This window comes from Sporisorium graminicola, chromosome SGRAM_14, assembly GCF_005498985.1.
Source record: "Sporisorium graminicola strain CBS 10092 chromosome SGRAM_14, whole genome shotgun sequence".
Classification (NCBI taxonomy): Eukaryota; Fungi; Basidiomycota; class Ustilaginomycetes; order Ustilaginales; family Ustilaginaceae; genus Sporisorium; species Sporisorium graminicola.
In genome coordinates this window covers 38226-55759 of record NC_043724.1, presented here as the reverse complement: position 1 = coordinate 55759, position 17534 = coordinate 38226, and the positions used below count along the sequence as shown (strand labels likewise).

The window sequence follows — 17534 nt, the reverse complement described above, 5'->3', positions numbered from 1 at the left end:
GAAGAACAGGTGGTGCCATGGACAATCTTTATCCTCAACATACGTTCGGAAGTCATCTGAGCCTTGCTTTGGTGGCGTTAGCGCTTAGCGCATGTTCACCTCTCTTTCTTTCTCTCTCTTTAGAGAAATAGAAACATGCTCTAGTTCATCCGAGAATTTGGCCGTCGTCATTGATGACGCCGCAAGCGACGTTCGAGAACCCAAAAGAAAGCTCCCTCTCTGTCTCTCTGTGAACTGTTCGCGAGTATGTGCTAATCACGCCAATCACCTTGTGGAGAGATCTGCCTTTTGTCTGATCTTCGGAGTCAGAAGCGAACTCAGAAACCGCTAAAATCTCTAAAAAAAGGTTCAAAAACTTCGCTGAGCAGAGAATCGCATCACACAGAGCAAGCAAGCGTGTTGCTGCAGGGACAGACGAGCGGTTGCGGACAACTTTGGCTCAATCCCAGTCCCAGTTTCATCGGACAGAAAATGCAGAAGTGACCGACGCTCTGGTGCCGATAAGCTTTGCACACGCAATCGGTCCCACCGACGCAAACACACATACGCACACTTCGTTGCAAATCCGTTCAAGTCACACTCCCACTCAATCTCACCGAGTCTCCTTCCTACAATCACCATCACAGCATCCTCAAAGGGCATTCAAGCAACGGACAAGGATCGGTCCATCCGTCGGCCGTGCTGTGGCTTCACATAGAGCCGAGCAGCTTGTCGACGTGGGCACTCGCTAATCGCCTGCTTCTTGCAACCACACCGATCGGTCATTGCGGCATCCCAAACGCTCCTTCACGCTGACCGACTCCCTTCTCATTGGTGGCCATCCCTCACCCCGACGTCGCTCTCCTTCCCAGCAAAGCGGGGTGCTATTGGCCTTGCCATCCTGCAAGCATGTTCAGCTCCATTGTCCACCACCCCTGCGAGATCTCGCTTCATCTAGTCTCGCAGGACATCTTCATCCATCCTGCACCGCCCAACTCCGAGTTCCCAGGCGACGACAAGACGCTTCGTGGCCTTGTCGAGATCAAGTGCCCCAGCGAGCGTCACATCCAAGGTGTCAAAGTCGTCCTCCAAGGTGTGCAGACACTCGCCATTCCCGAGAATGCTTCATCTTCAGCTTCCTCGATTCGATGGGAGGAGAAGGTCATCATGGAAAAAACAGTAGAGATCATGAACGACGGTACTCCTGGCGCCATTCCCGTCCGCCCGTCGCGATCCAAGGGCAAGGAAAAAGAGAAGACGCCCAACTGCAATGTCTCAGAAGGTATTCACCTCGACAAGGGCGTCCATGGCTTCGAATTTGCTTTCATCATCCCGGCCTCAACAGCACCATTTGAGCGCAGCAAGCACGGTCGCGTCCGTTACATTCTCACCGCAACCGCTCTCGGCGCTGGTCGTGCGCGTAACAACATCTCCACGTGGAAGGAGATCTTTATCATGCTCCATGTCAACTCGGACGGCGGTCCCGCACCCTTGGACATACAGTACCACGACGTGCACGAAGCGCTCGGCCCGCTGTCTGTCTCGCTCACCTCGGCCTCTCTCACCGTAGGAGGGACCGCGAACCTCAGTCTCTATCATCCCGACCCACCCGCAGGACTCAACGTCCACGTCATCCGCGTCTTTCTCGAACAGACCTTCGAGCTATACAGCGATGTGCGCAAAGGCTGGCTCAAGCTCCCCACCGAGAAGCTACGTCTATGGGAGAAAGGCTACATGCCGTACAAGACCAAGCAGAACACGGACGCCGCTGGCCCTCAGGACTCGATTTGGATCGGAGACATGGACAACGGCGGTCCCGGTCGTCCCGGCCACGGAGCCGGCCCTGGGCCTGCCAACCTCTCGCCTTTTGGTCTGCCACTGAACGGCTCGGTATCGGCGCCCGTCACTCCAATGGAACCAGCGACACCCATGCATCTCGAAAACGGCTACAGGATCAAGTCGGTCGTCCGCTTGCCCGATGATAACCTTCTTCGACCCAGTACGGTCCGGGGCTCTCGTGCAGAGATCCGCGTCAGCCACGAGATGGGCGCCGAGGTGTTCTTCTCTCGCAAGGATGTGTTGGATACGAGGGAGGACAGCGAAAGTTACGGCAAGCCCAAGGTACAGGTGTTCTCTATGCGCCGAGCCACCACCATCCCCTCGTGCTGCTGCACCTATGACACAGTTCACCTCCCGCCTTACTCGCTCGAGTCGCCCTCCAACTCGAGACCATCATCACCAACCCCGCCCTCATCGTTGCGCAACTCGCATCCAGAGCTCGAACACTGGAAGCGCACCACCACGCTCAATCAGACGCTGCCCGGCTCTCGCGGCAGCTCCGCGTTCAACTCGGCGGCCAACTCCCGGGCTGGTTCGCGCGACAGCTCGCCTACACGACACGGCTTTGCCGCTCATTTTGGCGGATCGGGTCGAAAGAGCCGCAATTCGAGTCCCACCCGCAACAACCGCGGCAGGATGGGCAATGGTCTGAGCAGCATCGGTCTGCATGCATTGACACCGGCCTCGGCGGGTCACATCGATCAAAACGGAAGCAATCGTCATCACGGCTATTCGACACCCCGCTCGCTTCCAGATAATGTACCGTGGGCCGTCAGCTATCTTCCTGACCGCACAGGCACCTCGCACGCCACGTGTAACTGCGGTCGCACCACGGAAGAGCTCACTGAAGCAGAACAACGACTGCTTGAAGGCGTTCCCACGGCGCCTGGAGCCTGGGTTGAGAACAGGGATGCCAACGTTCCGCCTCCGCCATGGGCTCCTCCCTCGAGGGCGAGCAGTCCGATTTCTGGTTGGCACTACGCCGCTGGTGGCGGCAGAGAAGGGTTCCGACCGCGTGGCAAGCTGGCCGAGCTCGAAACCCCCTATGGCAGCCCTTCGACTTGAAAAAGAATCTATTTGCACCCCTCCGCGAGATGGTAAAATGTCTGAAGCAGAACTTGTTCGGGGGCTGGTCGTCCTTGTCGACTCAGTGATGATAACAACAACGCATTGAGCTCCAAGTCATAGTGCGAGCCTTTCGTTTCCCCTTGAGCCGGCACAGTTCCCAAGACATGGCGGCTTTGACTTCGCCACCTGAGGTTTTGAAAGGCTTGCTCTTGCTATTGCGATTTCTACCGTTCCCGGCGCCGCGACCCGACCCATACGGTTCATTGTTGCACGCCCAGGGATAAGAGGAGTTCTGCTTCTCTACACGAGCCATGTTAGAGCCGTTGCCAACATGTTTAGGTGTGCTGCCAGTACTCAGAGCAACGTCGGCGACTACGACTGCACAATCAACAATCAACAAGGCTGACAGAAGAATTCAAAGCGACGAAGTTCGATGAACGAGAACGAATTAGACTACAAGTACATGTTAGGGACGGGCGGGACAGTGAGAATGTACAACGAAGAGCATGGTAAAGGACGTTAGAATCAACCAGAGCACATGAGACATGCATCCTTATTGGACAGACTGCAGACCAGTTGGTCCGCCTCCAACTGACGCAGACGCTGACGTTCGAGCGCTGCGGCAAAGCCGGGGTCGACGTCGCCGTCCTTGGTTGCGGATTCGGTAAGCTGGGCCGTCTTCTGCTGCTCCTTCTCTGCTGCAACCTTGGCCTCCTGAATAGCCTTAACTTCGTCCGGGTTGTGAATGCCAGGGCCGTCCTTGGTGACGGTGCCGTCCATGCCGAGCTGGCCTACACCCTGCGTCAAGGACTCGACTGCGTTGGCAGCCTTGACAGCGACGACGGCGGGAGCGGCCGAGGCGACCTCAGCAACGACAGCTGCGGGGGCCTCCTCGATCTGATTGACGGGCGTGCCGGTGCGCTTGGAAGCCGCGGCCTTGGCCTCGTTGACCTCAGCGACCGAAAGCGTGAACTGGATCGCGTTGGAGGCAGGCTTGGTACGCAGGTAGTAGGTACCGGTCTTGAGACCCTTCTTCCAGCCGTAGAAGTGCATCGAGGTGAGCTGACCAAAGGTAGGCGCCGAAAGGTGGATGTTGAGCGACTGCGACTGGCAGATGAAAGCACCACGGTCGGCAGCCATGTCGATGATAGCCTTCTGGCTGATCTCCCACACGGTCTTGTAGAGCTTCTTGATGCGGTCGGGGATACCGGGCACGTTCTGGATGGAACCACCGTGGGCGATGATGCGGTTCTTCATCGTGTCGTTCCACAGACCTTGCTCGACGAGCTCGCGTAGCAACCAGGGGTTGACCACCTGGAACTCGCCGGCGAGCACACGTCGCGAGTAGATGTTGGACGTGTAAGGCTCGAAGCACTCGTTGAAGCCGAGGATCTGACTGGTCGAGGCAGTGGGCATAGGGGCCAGCAGCAGCGAGTTGCGAAGACCATGCTTGGCGATCTTGGCCTTCAGCTCGGCCCAGTCCCACAGGTCCGAGGGGGTGACGCCCCACATGTCGTACTGCAGCTCACCCTGCGAGGCGGGCGAGCCGGCGTAGGTCTCGTAGGTGCCGTGCTCCTGAGCCAGCTCGCACGAGCGCTCGAGAGCGGCGTGGTAGATGGTCTCGAAGATCTGCACGTTGAGACGACGAGCCTCGGGCGACTCAAAAGCGTAGCCCAGAATCATGAAGGCGTCGGCCAGACCCTGGACACCGATACCGATGGGACGGTGGCGCATGTTGGATCGGCGGGCCTCCTCGACGGGGTAATAGTTGATGTCGATGATCTTGTTGAGGTTCTTGCAGATGGCCTTGGCGACCTCGTGAAGACGCTTGAAGTCGTACGTCTTGGCGACGGGGTCGATGAAGGTGGGGAGGGCGATCGAGGCCAAATTGCAGACGGCCACCTCGTCGGGGGCGCTGTACTCGATGATCTCGGTGCAGAGGTTGGAGCACTTGATGGTTCCGAGGTTCTTCTGGTTGCTCTTGCGGTTGGCAGCGTCCTTGTAGAGGATGAAAGGGTTGCCGGTCTCGGTCTGCGACTCGAGGATGGCGTACCAGAGCTTCTGCGCCTTGACGGTGCGCTTGGAACGGCCCTCGGCCTCGTAGCGCTCGTAGAGGCGCTCAAACTCATCGCCGTAGCAGTCGGCGAGGCCGGGGCACTCGTTGGGGCACATGAGCGACCAGTCGCCGTTCTGCTCGACTCTCTTCATAAAGAGATCGGGCATCCAGAGCGCGTAGAACAGCTCTCGGGCGCGCACCTCCTCCTTGCCGTGGTTCTTGCGGAGGTCGAGGAACTCAAACACGTCCGAGTGCCACGGCTCAATGTAGATGGCGAAGGCACCGGGGCGCTTGTTGCCACCCTGGTCGACGTAGCGGGCGGTGTTGTTGAAGACGCGGAGCATGGGTACGATACCGTTGCTGACACCGTTGGTACCGGCAATGTAGGAGCCGGTACCGCGGATGCAGTGGATGTTGAGACCAATACCACCAGCGGTCTTGGAGATCATGGCGCACGTCTTGAGCGTGTCGTAGATGCCGTCGATCGAGTCGTCCTTCATGGTGACGAGGAAGCACGACGAGAGCTGCGGGTGCGGGGTACCGGCGTTGAAGAGGGTGGGCGAGGCGTGGGTGAAGTACTTTTGCGACATGAGGTTGTAGGTCTCGATGGCGCTTTCGATGTCCTGGCCGTGGATGCCGACAGCGACACGCATGAGCATGTGCTGGGGACGCTCAGCAACCTTGCCGTTGATGCGGAGGAGGTAAGAGCGTTCGAGAGTCTTGAAGCCGAAGAAGTTGTAGTGGAAGTCGCGCTCGTAGATGATAGCCGAGTCGAGCTGGTCCTTGTGCTGCATGACCACCTTGTAGGTCTCGTCCGAGATCATGGGGCTGTGTCGGCCGTTCTTGGGGTTGACATACTCGTAGAGGGCTTGGACCACCTGACTGAAGTTCTTGCTGGTCTCCTTGTGCAAGTTGCTGATGGCGATACGCGCAGCGAGGACAGCGTAGTCTGGATGCGTGGTGGTCTTGTAGGCGGCGGTCTCGGCAGCGAGGTTGTCGAGCTCGACGGTGGTAACGCCCTCGTAGATGCCCTCGATCACCTTGCGGGTGATCTCGATGGGGTCGACATAGTTCTGGTCCAGGCCGTAGCAGAGTTTGGAGATTCTAGCTGTGACCTTGTCAAACTTGACCACCTCCTTGCGACCATCTGTGGCATGCAAAGGAAAGGAGAAGCGCGTCAGCAAGTTGGTTGACGCGGAGAGACGAGTACCTGTTGACGTGCTGGTGACCAGCATGGCCGACACGCGCGTTTCGGACCCAACTACTTACCTCGCTTGTATACGTAGATCATCTTGTGTGGTTATGACCGCGATGGCAGTGCGGAATGCTGGAAAGCTGCTGAATGGTATATGCGGTGGTGGTGGCTATGCCGAGAAAGGTGGTGTCAAAGCGAGAACAAGACAGGGATAGAAACGACGTGCGCACGACGTGGCAGCAGATGCGAGGAAAGGAACAATGCTAGGAAAAGGGGGGAGTACGATGGAGAGGAACCAGTGCGACGATGGAGGAGGAAGAGAGATGGTGAGACGGAATCGAGGCTGAGTTATATGTGACTCTAGCGTGTGACTGCAACGCGCTGTGTGCTACGCTGTGGAAGCAAAATTTCCAATGTTTTCGTAGGTGTTGCTCTCTATGAGAGCACGAAGCAGAAGGCAAGAGAGCAGACAGGCAGGCCGACTGAGCCTTTCGCGTTGGCGCGTTGTAGAAAGTTCGTCATTTACACCACGTCGCGCTCATCAAACCTCGGCGAGCGCGAGCTGGCTGACTGCTGGTTGAGATGTGCTCTGAGACGCGCTGGAAAGAAATCGCGGACTGGCTGGACGTGACGTCTGAAATCTCACAAAGGTTGGGAAGTTGTGACCAGAAGCTGAGCCATTGAACCTCGACCGGCCTGCAGCTCTTCTCCGAGCCAGAGCGAATTATGCTCGCCTCCCTGTCTGGAATTTTTAATTATCAGCCTGGCTGATCTGGAGCTGGACGCGACTTGGAGGGACGCGTTTCAAGGCGTGTAAATTACAGGTCAATCCGGAGTTAAGTTAAAAGAAAAATAAATCTGCGAGAGACCAACACACTTTATCTTTTCCACAGGACAATATCCCAGGCTGGGCTAAGCTGGCGTGTTCGCCGTCCAACAACATGGCAGCACATTCAGAATCCAACTCTACGCCAGAAAGGGGGTCGCGTCCTGCGAAATCACGGACAGCTTTTCCTGCCAAGACCATCACATCGCGTGTCACGAAAGAGAGAGAGAGAGAGAGCGCGCGCGCGTCTCCTCGACCCCGAATTGTGCCCATAGGGCTTGACAGCTCCTGAGACGATGGCCGAGACTTTTCAAGCCCTCACCGATCCAGCATCCACATACCTGTCCTCTCCGCATGACGCCGTGTAGGCTTCCGTGATGATCGGCATAAGATAAGGTATTATGGGCCTCTCCACACCGCTCGGCTATGCATCGTGATCGCTCGTCCAAGAAACGGTCAGCGTGTGCCTCGCCGGAAGCCGAGCTGGCCTACGTCGTATGTTGTTTGCCATCACTACAAGTCGCCAGACCGGAAGCCATGTTAGACTCAGTGTGTCATGATGATGATGGCTGCTGCATGATGGTAATTATGGCTCAAGACGCTTGCAGCGGCATGGCAGGAGAAGAGTTCGTTGCTCATCATGCGAAAGAGCAGCAATCGTCGACTGAAGGCGCTGACGAGCTGAACAAGCACGTTGTCAGCATGACAGGTTGAGAGCGGCTCTGACATGATGCATCAAGACAGGTCAATCGTGGCGATGCGACACCGTACCAAGCCGATGAACGATTCGATCGGGACAGCTTCCGACTTGGAACTGCGCTATGCGAGGGGCAATCTCGCGAGAAAAGTCCTACGGCGACCAAAAAAGCGCAAGCGAGCACTCGTGTTACTACAGAAGCATTAGCCGACACCCCTTGCATCGTCTTGAACTCTACACTACACAACTTGGACGCGACTCTGCACCATCCGAAAGCCGTCGGTTCGCAGGCTCGGGTTCATTCAGGGTAGCTGGTAGCTGGTCGCCGCATTCGGTACGCTTTGCCGAAAGAGTTGGTTTACTTCAAAGATATCTCGACGCCCAGCATTAGCGCCTGCAACGAGCCCCTCGGAACCATTCTGGCATCGCGATTCGATGCTTCTGGCGAGAAATGCTGCCCCAATGACTGCTTTCTAGACTCTAATGAACGAGCTAGCTGTGCGCACAGATCATCAAAGGAAAGCCACATTCGGCGTCGCCTGGCAGCTGGGTGCTCGCTTGTCGAGCATGCGAGCCTCGCTACCGTTTCACACTAAGGTGTTGCACACACAAGGTGGGTCAGAATATACCCTAGCATGCGATACCATACTCAACGATGGGCTCAGACAACCTTATATCCTTGCAAGGACGACGGGCACGACACTGGGATCGACGGTCCTCTGCAGGTGGACATCGAAAGTTGGAGCTGCTGTTACCTCGAATGTGACGAAACAAAGGCCGCAATGCCTTGGGCAGACCAAGCTACCCATTCTTTCAGCCGTATCGAGGGATACGTTTACGGCAAAAGCAACCAGTGCACCCTCGTAACAGAAGCTTTCAAAGTTTTACGCTGTGGTAGAGAGACGTGGCCCGGCGCCACATCCACGATGAATCGTGGCGGACTCTCAGCTCGGGCAACTTTTTCGGCGCCCACGGCATCAATTTTCGATATCCGCTCCAGAGTCCGATCCAGCGAAGTTCTGCTTCGCACCTATAGCATTCGATTGGCAAAAGAAGCAGCAGAAATTCCATCATGCACCACACTCATAGAAATACGTCTCATGCGACGTTACTGCTTGTATGCTGAACAAAGTTGAAAGCCGACGACAGCTTCTCACTTGCCAATGTTGCCGCATCTCGCCCACACACAGTGCTGTATGCTTATGCACACAAAGCAGATCCACTGCAGTGGGTCGGTAGCTTCGACTGTTGTTTGACAATCGAACGGTCGTTCATTTTGGGTCGTCGCTGCACCCATGGCAGCACAACAATGGTCGATATCGCTGCTGAGCTAGCTGCGCGGCACCCTCTCTCATCTCGAGTGACAACGGACTCTTGAACCTTGGCACTTTCTTGGTAAGGTTCTTGCGGTGGCCCTCGAAACGGCCTAAAGGCGTTGACAGGCTGCGAGATTCACGTTGGTCCATAGTCGGTCGTTGGTTGGGCGACGGCTCGAGGGTAGGCGCAAGGGCCTCTGCCCTTCCTCGGTCCCGCTTCTACGCCAACTGAGAGGGGAAAAAGGGGAAACAATTCTTGCATGCCTTGTTCATGCAGCTTTTCATTCTTCGCCCAAAGAGAAGGTGTCGAGGCCCTTCAGTGTGACAGGACGGAAAGAAGAGTTTTTCTTGTTGTGAAAAACAAAATAAAATAAAAAATGCCTGTCTTTTGGGTTCCCATGCGTTGTGCTCTTCCCGAGGACCTGCAGCAGCCGACCATGCCGGCTTCCGCCCATTGCGCTGCAGTGGCTTGTTGAGCAGCAAGCAAATCTCATCGTCGGATTCATGCTCCAGCACTCGCTCTGTGGGCGCTTTCCGGAGCTTCTCTCCTCGACAATGAGACTTGCAGCCGTCGGCGAAGTGCTTGAGGCTAGAACAGTCTAGTCGAAGCAGCAGCAATGAGCAGGAAAGACGCGAATGGAAAGACGAGCAGAGATACAGTATTTGCCGTAAAGAGCTGCGCCTCACCTGCCTAACTTGCTGCATGTCGTTTGACAAGCGAGGCGGAACCAGTGCTGCTCGTACGGCGGAATTGCCTGTTGGTCTCAGCCCCGATTTTATTTTTCTTCTCCTGCGCAGCCGTCTGAACCTTATCCATTCTTGGCCGTCTGTGTCTCTCCCGCTGGCCTTTGATGGTCAGATCCCCTTGCCATCACCACTCGAGTCTCGTCTCTTCTCAGCACCATCATCCTCTTCCTCCTCCTCCCATCATTTTCGTCGTCGGAAGCGTTCCCTTCGTATCTCACCTTACCGTCACGAAACAAGCACACGTGCGCTTCGCCACTTTGCATTCTCGCGTTGTCACGCTCCGCAGTGCCCACCATTGGCTCCTTGCTTCACCCACACTAATCTCTGCTTCTTCGGTCCAAAACGCGACCGTATTCGCCGGTCTTCGAGGCTCGATCTGTCTGCTAAGCGCTGGAGCGTTGGGTGTTGCACCCGACTATTGTCAAGAGGCGTGCGAAGCATCAAACTGCCAACGTTAAAGCCGCGCACCACATCATCCTTGTGTGCATCTTCTTATTTGCCCCGCGGAAAACGCTCAAGCCTGCACCATTTTGCAGTCGACGCTCGATCAGGATAGCGTCCCACAGGCCATACGCCCGGACTGTTGAAGTGCGCGCTAGAGCTCGGCAGGATCCCGTTTGCTGTAGGCTGCCTTTAAAGTGCACTCGGGCCTCTTCTTCTTTGCTCGCTGCTCTTCTCTCCACACACATCACAGGCCAATCTCGCATATTGACTCACAAGTCAGTTGTATCGCATTCGCCCACAAATACCTGCTCGGACGATCCGATCTGATCTTGTGACATTTATCTTCGTCGACGGCCGTCTTCGCCAGATCGACCACGACCACCTTTCGTCCCCTCGCCGGCAAAACCGTACCACTACCATGGGTCTCTTCGACGTCGGCTCGCTCCGAGTCAAAAAACTTTCGAGCTCCAAGGACGTTTCCACCAGCAACGACGCTCAAGCCTTATGGCGATCGATCGACACGGCATCGACCAAGCACCTTGGAGTCTACTCGGATGCACGCAATGGCGCCTCGGCTCGTTCTCTCTCTGCAAACCACGCAGTCGTCTCGCCAGGTGTTGCATCGGCAGGGCTGCACTCGCAACGCAGCGTATCCGTGTCCACCTCGAGAGACGCTGCTAGGCAGACCAAGCTCGAACGTATGATGGGTGCCGGTGTGCCCCAAGTACAAGTCATAAACCGCCAAGAACGGCGCGCACCTTCGGGTCTCGTTGACCGGGCACAGCCTTCGATCGACTCGTTCCATCACCGCAGCCAGCAAGCCTCCTTCTCCGCCGCCCGTAATCCTGCTATGAGCAGGACCTTGTCCGTGTCAGAGATGAGCGAGGCCCACTCGTCTTTCTCGCGTACTTTCTCCTCTGACATCTCCAATACCGTGGGTGGCGCTACTACTTTCACCGAGATGTCCGAAGTTGACTGCCCCGTCTGTCTGGAGCCGCTGTCGCACCGGCTTGCGGGCGAAAAGCCGCACGTCGTTCCCTTGTGTGGCCATGCCCTGCACAACGCATGCTTCACTGCCATCTACGGCCCTCCCGAGGCACTGATGGCCGCTCATAATTCGGGCAGTCGATTCCGTGGAGCTGGTGCCGCTTCTAGGCAAAGCATCTCTTCTCCCGGTATGTGCGGTGTCTGCCGAAAGCCCATTGCGCTTGGCGAAGGCAACTCCAGCAAATCACAAAAGCTCGCTGGGATCAAGACGCTTGCTTCCGATAATCCTCAGTCCCGATCAACGCACTCGTTTGCTGACCAAGAAGAGAGCGCGCAAGCACACAACGACGACCCACTGGAGTCGCAGCAGCCACTTAAAGCGCGAAACACGATGAGCTCAGCTGCTTCCTTCTCGTCTAGCTCGTCCAACAGTCAGACCCTCCCGACCTTGCGAGCCAAACCCGAGTTCCCCACCATCTACTGCAAACCAAGCGGAAAGCAGAACGGAAAGCTCAATGTGGTCTCGGTGCTGTCCATCGAAGTGCCTAGCCGTCGCACTCCTTACGAGATGCGCGATCATGCGCTCGACACCATCTCGGACGAGTTTGCTGAAGAGAAGAGCGCAGATGGAGCGCGCGAGGACGATGATTCCTGGTCAGATGATCTCAAGAGAAGCGGTACAGGCTGGGAAACTCATGGTGTCGACGCGCTTGCAACTGCCGATCCTTCCCGCAGCCCCATGCCCGAGGCAAGTGTTGGGTTCACCGAGCAAGGCGACAAACAAAACGTCATGTCACGCCCCGACACGATCGAAGATCAAAGTGCTACTCCGGCCGGCACCCCTGCCGCCGATCCGACTCGCGCCATTCTTGACGACCTACAGTATCGCGTGGCTGACTGGAAGGGCCACTCGATCGAACACTTTGGCCCTCTCGTTCTTCACGACCTGCTCAACATTCGTCAGGATTCCGTGGTCCGTGAATTCCACGTCTACCTCTTCCAAGAAGCGCTGCTCTGCGTCACTGAAGAGCGACGCAAAGGCTTGGGACGTTTCATCTCAAATAGTGACGCCAACGCTGGCAACGCAAATGCCGTCGAAGCCGAGACTGGCAAACCTGCCTTGAAGCTCAAAGGTCGCATCTACCTCCGTCACATTCGGCGCGTTCTCGACTCGTCCGTGGCGGACGAACACAGTCTCAGCATCACCATGGATGACGAGAACCTCGAACAATTTGTGCTGTGCTTCCGAGAGACGGGTACCATGGACGTGTGGCGCTCCCGTCTCAAAGAGTTGACCGAAAACGTTGATCCTGCTTCCGCCCTTCCAGCTGCTCAAACTGCTGCAGCTCCTACTGTTCAGACTTCATCTGATTCGCCGGAACACCGAAAATCGACTGCAACAGCGACTGATATTGCGGGGGCTCCCGGGTTGAGCCCTCAGCGTCCTCTTGCATCGCAGACCGTCACTAGCGGCTCTGCTTCCGTCTTGAGCGGAAAGTCTGGCTCTCACCACGGAGGAGTTACGACCCTCCAAGCGCGCAACAGCAAAAGGATGTCCAGTGTCTCTTCAAGCCACAATAGCAACCTTGCCAACGGCGCCAAAGCAGCACAACGAGTTTCGGTCTCGAGCGACACAGTGCCTTCGCATCAGCAATGGGCGAGCTCCGGTGGTCTAGATCCCCGAGTCCCACCCCCCAGCATGCTCCCTCACACGCCCATCGACCTTGTCCTCATGATCTCGGTCCCGTCGGTGCTGCCGGAGCATGTTTCGGGCTCCATAAGCTCGTCGGCTGCGCTCAAGTTGCGCCTCATTCGTTCCTCGCTCGACTTTGTGGTCCACAACCTCGGGCCCAACGACCGCATCTCGATTGTTGCATTTACCGTAGGTATCGACGGCGAAGTCAAGAGGACAGGTCTGCTCAACCCGCACCGCGAAGCGAGCCGACACCTGTTGCAGGAATTCATCCAGAACATCGGCCGTCCTTGGGATACACCGGATGCGGACCCTTTCAACGTCGATCTCACCCAGCTGGGAGGCTCCAGTGAGCGCATCGACTCGGTGACGGCGGTCAATGTCGGCCTCGACGTGGTGCTCGGCAGGAAAGCGAAGAACCCGGTGACGACAATGATGCTGATCAACGACACCTCTGACGGGCCCAAGCGCAACCAGATGGACTTGGTCATGGCACGAGCAGAGGCGGCCAACGTCGCCATCCACTGCTTTGGTTACGGCAAAACGCACGACCCTTCGTCGCTCTGGCTTATCTCAAACCACACCAGAGGCTCGTACACGTTTGTGCGCGAATGGTACCAGCTACGAGAATGCATTGCCGGCTGTCTCGGCTCCATGATGTCGGTCGCATTGACGGACGTCAAGGTTCACATTGGCGTTCCTCAAGACAACTGTTTCCGCATCCGAAAGATTGCAGGTCTGCCAGGCGCCATCATTTCCTCGTCCGGCAAGGATGTCGACATCGACATCGGCGAGATCAAGTTTGGTGAAGCCAAGGACCTGCTTGTCGAGCTCGAACTGGATCTGGCTAGCTTGCTGCCGACCTTGATGGAGAATAGGCGCGATAGCAAGAGCATCGGTCTGGGCCCCATTGAGCAGGGAAGTGCCACGGATGACTTTATGCAGAGGATGGGCATTCAAGATCTCAGCTTGGCGGACTCTGATGGAGCCGAGGGCTTCCTCGAGCAGATGGTGGAGGAGATTGGCGTGTTTGAGGCCGACGTCAGCTTCAAAGATCCCGCTACGGGATTGAACACGTCGCGACTTCCCAATCCGGGTGTGCTGACGCTCGAGATTGACACGCACTCCACCGATCCATTGACGAATGGTCCGCCTGGCTTGGCAGCAGTGGTAGCCGAGCCAACAGTGACGCGTCGACGACTTGAAGTGCTGGTCTCGGAGATGATGACGCGCTCGCTGCTGCTCATCTCGCGCAAGAACTACGGCCAAGCGCTTAGAGTCATCACCGAGACACGACGCATCATTGATACGGTGGTGCAGGCGCTCAATGGGCCCAACCAGTCGAAACGCCGCTCGCTGGTGGTGCATCGTTCCATACAAAGGAGGGTGCGCGAGGCTGCCAACCAACGCACCATCTCCTCGCTCATGGCTATGATGAGCGACCTCGACATTCTGAGCGAAGGGCTGGAGCACCAGCATCGTTCCAGCTTTGACCGCGATGGACGCAATTTTGGGGCGCAGCAGGCCATGATCCTGCGCGATCAAAAGGCGTGGACAACCCGCACGGATACCGAGTATCTCTACTTCAGGGATGACAATGCTGCGGCTTTCACGGCTTGGTCTGCGTCGTTTGCTTCGATGCGATGAGGAGACTGCTCTGGCGACACACATTGGTGAGAGGCGAGACCAGGGAAGGAAGAAGGAGGTTTGTTCACTATACCCGAACTCTTGCAGATCTTAGCGAGGTCTTGAGCGTTTTTGGCTCTCCTCGCAGCGTCCAAAGTATTGCATTTTCGGTTCATCTTCATGTATCTTGTTCGACAACAGGCTCGGTTCCCTGCGAGGAAATGATCACACTCTTTTTTCTGTTCAATCATCTCTGTTCATGCGTCGACTGCTTACTGCTTGTCTTTAGATTTGAGTAGGCTTTGGCAGCGCGTGTGTTGCTTTTATCGAGATGAAGCCTAATCGTTGGCGAGATAGCGGTGCCAAGAGCGCGAGACACAGAGCCAATCGAGTGTGACAACCATCCATCGACGTCGAAGTGACTTGGGCCTGCATCCAATAGGGTAAGGTCAAGGGTGACTGGGTCTAGGGTTTTGTGTGTGCCAAGGCAAGCCAAGCAGTGAAGGGGATGAGCTTGTGCTCAAGAGTCAAGGTAGCCGCGATGATAAGTTGAACTTTCACGTTTGACGAAGACCCTTGGCCTGCATACGGGAGAACTGCGGAAAGCAGGCGCAGCCAAGACTCTCGATCTTTCCCACACATAGGACGCCCGTCGATCGGTTGGCAGATTGGAATGGCGGACGGTTGGATAAAGTGCTGAGTTCAGTCTCAAAGAGGCGCCTGTTGCGTTATAGTAGCTTTCTTGGCATGTGCTCGCATCTAGACCGGCGGCAGAAAGTACCCCAATCCCAGCGCAGTACCATACAAGACTCGACCTCTTCTCTTCCGTCAATCGATTCAGAAGGGGATCGCGTTAGATGACTCGTCAAGCTGGTTGCCCGGCGCCAGCGTTCGGGGCAGCGTGACTGAACTGACGTCAAACTCGGCTGCAGGCACCGTAGGAGGTGAGCTGTTCGGCATCTACTTCTGCCTTCGATCAAGTCGCGGGAATGTGTTGAGCGCCATGCTCAGGATCTTTGTGCGGAGTGCTCCTTTGCGAAGCCCAGCAGCTCTCATTAACCTCGCTTTGCTGGACTTGATCAAGCGCAACGAGAGAAACCGAGCGGCTACGGACAAGGGGTCCTTTAGCAGCGGAGAGCGAATTGGGCACCTAGCTGACTCACGAGGACCCTGGAGCAGCTGTTCGCTGTCAACGCTTTGACTCTACGATACCCCAGGGAGAGGGAGAGCAGCAAAGGGCAACAAGGGTCTCGATCAGGTGTGAAACGCTCGATCAGGTGTGCAAGGCAACGTCAATCATTAATGGAGCATGCGTACGCCCCCATACAGGTCCCATATGGCGCCAAGGCGAGCTCGCCACGCTCAAATGCCAAGCCCAGTGACGGAAAGCGCAATGGGCCAATTATAAAACAGGCAGAGACCTCAAATGTCGAATGCCAAGAAGCTTGGGATTTTGCTTTCTTTCGTTTGACGGGCTCCGCGCCGTTCGTTCAGCTAAATTCACTCTAAGGAGCTCTGCCAAACCGGACAGCTCAGCGAAAGGGTGCAACCTGTCGCCTACAAAGGGAAAAAAAAGTACACATAAATATTAAATATGTTTTTCGGCAGCAGCAGACAGCGGGGCAGCTCTATTTCTGTCGACAATTAGTGGAACGCCAAGAAAAAAATCCTCGCCTTGGCTCGACAATTGCTTGTTGCTGCTGCAGTCAACACTTTGTGGCCGTGGTTCTTGGCTTGCTGCTCAGGCATGACGAGAGGCGCTGGCTTGCTTGCTTGCTTCCATCGCCTCTGACCCTTTTTCATGCTTTGCTGCTGAGTGTATGGCGAGCAATTCTGAGAAGGTGGAGCTGTGTTTGGTAGATGTAGAAGGGCCTAGATGATATATATGCTGAGCCCTTGCGATCCTACCCTCGTCCACTTCGGCATCTCAGCACCTTGCTCTCTCACTCCTTCCTGACCTTGAGCGCACCGGCAACACCATTACGGTAAAGATCACTATCACAGAGCCGCAACGCCAACCATGCCATTGCTTATGTCACGAAGCAAGTCGCCCGAAGGGGCAGCAGGCGAGCCTTCGTCTTCGGGAGCCTCGTTCCGATCGCGATCCAGCGCCTCCTCGTCTTCGTCGTACAGATCCAACGGGGGAAGGTCCTCGCAGAAAGCAGCCGAGCTTCGAGCACGCTATGAGATGGCGCAGGCGATCCAGAAGCCTTGGCCGCTGCATTTGCTCGAGAACGGCGTCAAACCCAACACTTCCGGTGGTGCGCCGATTGGCGGATCGCAGCGAGCTACACGCTCATCTGCGCCAAAGAGCACTTCAACGTCAGCTTCGACATGCTCGTCGTCTTCCTCGAGACGCGAACGAGCGGGTGTCGCCGCTAAACACACGGAGCTGTCCAGTCTAGACATGGACGCAGCTTCACGATCGTCCAAGAAGAAGCGCAACTCCTCGACCTCACTCGACAGGCTCTCGTTGTCGCCCACGCTCAGCAACTGGATCCGAAGGGCAAGCAGGGACTCGGACAAGAGCTCCTCCGGCAGCGCCGACACCACAACTTCTCCCTCTTCGTCCCATACTTCGCCCATGCACTCTCCGAAGGATCTCTAGCGGCTAGGTTATGACTGGATGTAGTTTTATGCGGCGCCAAGCTCTGCTCGAGATCGAGTCGAGCTATATACCCTCAGCGCCTGTTATACCCACTTCTGAATCTGTCAAAGCTTTAGCAATCGTTTCAACACTGTCTAAATAATACGTAGGCTGCCTGGTAGAATATGTGCATAGCTCGTCTGCGTCAATGCTGAACGTGTCTGATCTCAGCTCTTGACGCTGTCACTCCGCGGTGCGGTGAGTTGTGAGTTGTAGGCGATTCAAAGGGCCATCATCTTCCGACGCTGTTGGAATGTTGGATCGACCTCGCCGGAATTGTCGCGTAACCAAGTCAGTCGCTCATTACTGATCGCTGAGAGCTTAGTTCGGAAAAGTCTCCCGTGTCGCCGAGGGCTACAAGGCTGATCCTCCCAGCATTGTACAAGACTCGGTACTTCCGCTCTGTAGCTCATC

General features: G+C 56.3%; 4 protein-coding genes across 4 annotated transcripts; 3 read left to right on the top strand and 1 right to left on the bottom strand.

The window, feature by feature from the left end:
* Positions 1–888: 888 nt before the first annotated feature.
* Positions 889–2883, top strand: EX895_002278 (uncharacterized protein; the record flags this gene model as incomplete). The annotated part of the gene is made up of 1 exon (XM_029882877.1): positions 889–2883. One exon carries the CDS (start codon positions 889–891, stop codon positions 2881–2883), a length of 1995 nt encoding a protein of 664 aa, XP_029740632.1.
* A 528-nt stretch (positions 2884–3411) lies between these two features.
* On the bottom strand, positions 3412–6233 carry EX895_002277 (uncharacterized protein; the record flags this gene model as incomplete). The annotated part of the gene is made up of 2 exons (XM_029882876.1): positions 3412–6089; positions 6212–6233. 2 exons carry the CDS (start codon positions 6231–6233, stop codon positions 3412–3414), a joined length of 2700 nt encoding a protein of 899 aa, XP_029740631.1.
* Positions 6234–10585: 4352 nt separating this feature from the next.
* On the top strand, positions 10586–14494 carry EX895_002276 (uncharacterized protein; the record flags this gene model as incomplete). The annotated part of the gene is made up of 1 exon (XM_029882875.1): positions 10586–14494. One exon carries the CDS (start codon positions 10586–10588, stop codon positions 14492–14494), a length of 3909 nt encoding a protein of 1302 aa, XP_029740630.1.
* Positions 14495–16493: 1999 nt separating this feature from the next.
* Positions 16494–17081, top strand: EX895_002275 (uncharacterized protein; the record flags this gene model as incomplete). Its single annotated transcript, XM_029882874.1, has 1 exon — positions 16494–17081. The coding sequence occupies one exon, from the start codon at positions 16494–16496 to the stop codon at positions 17079–17081; it is 588 nt and encodes a 195-aa protein (XP_029740629.1).
* Between the last annotated feature and the right edge of the window lie 453 nt (positions 17082–17534).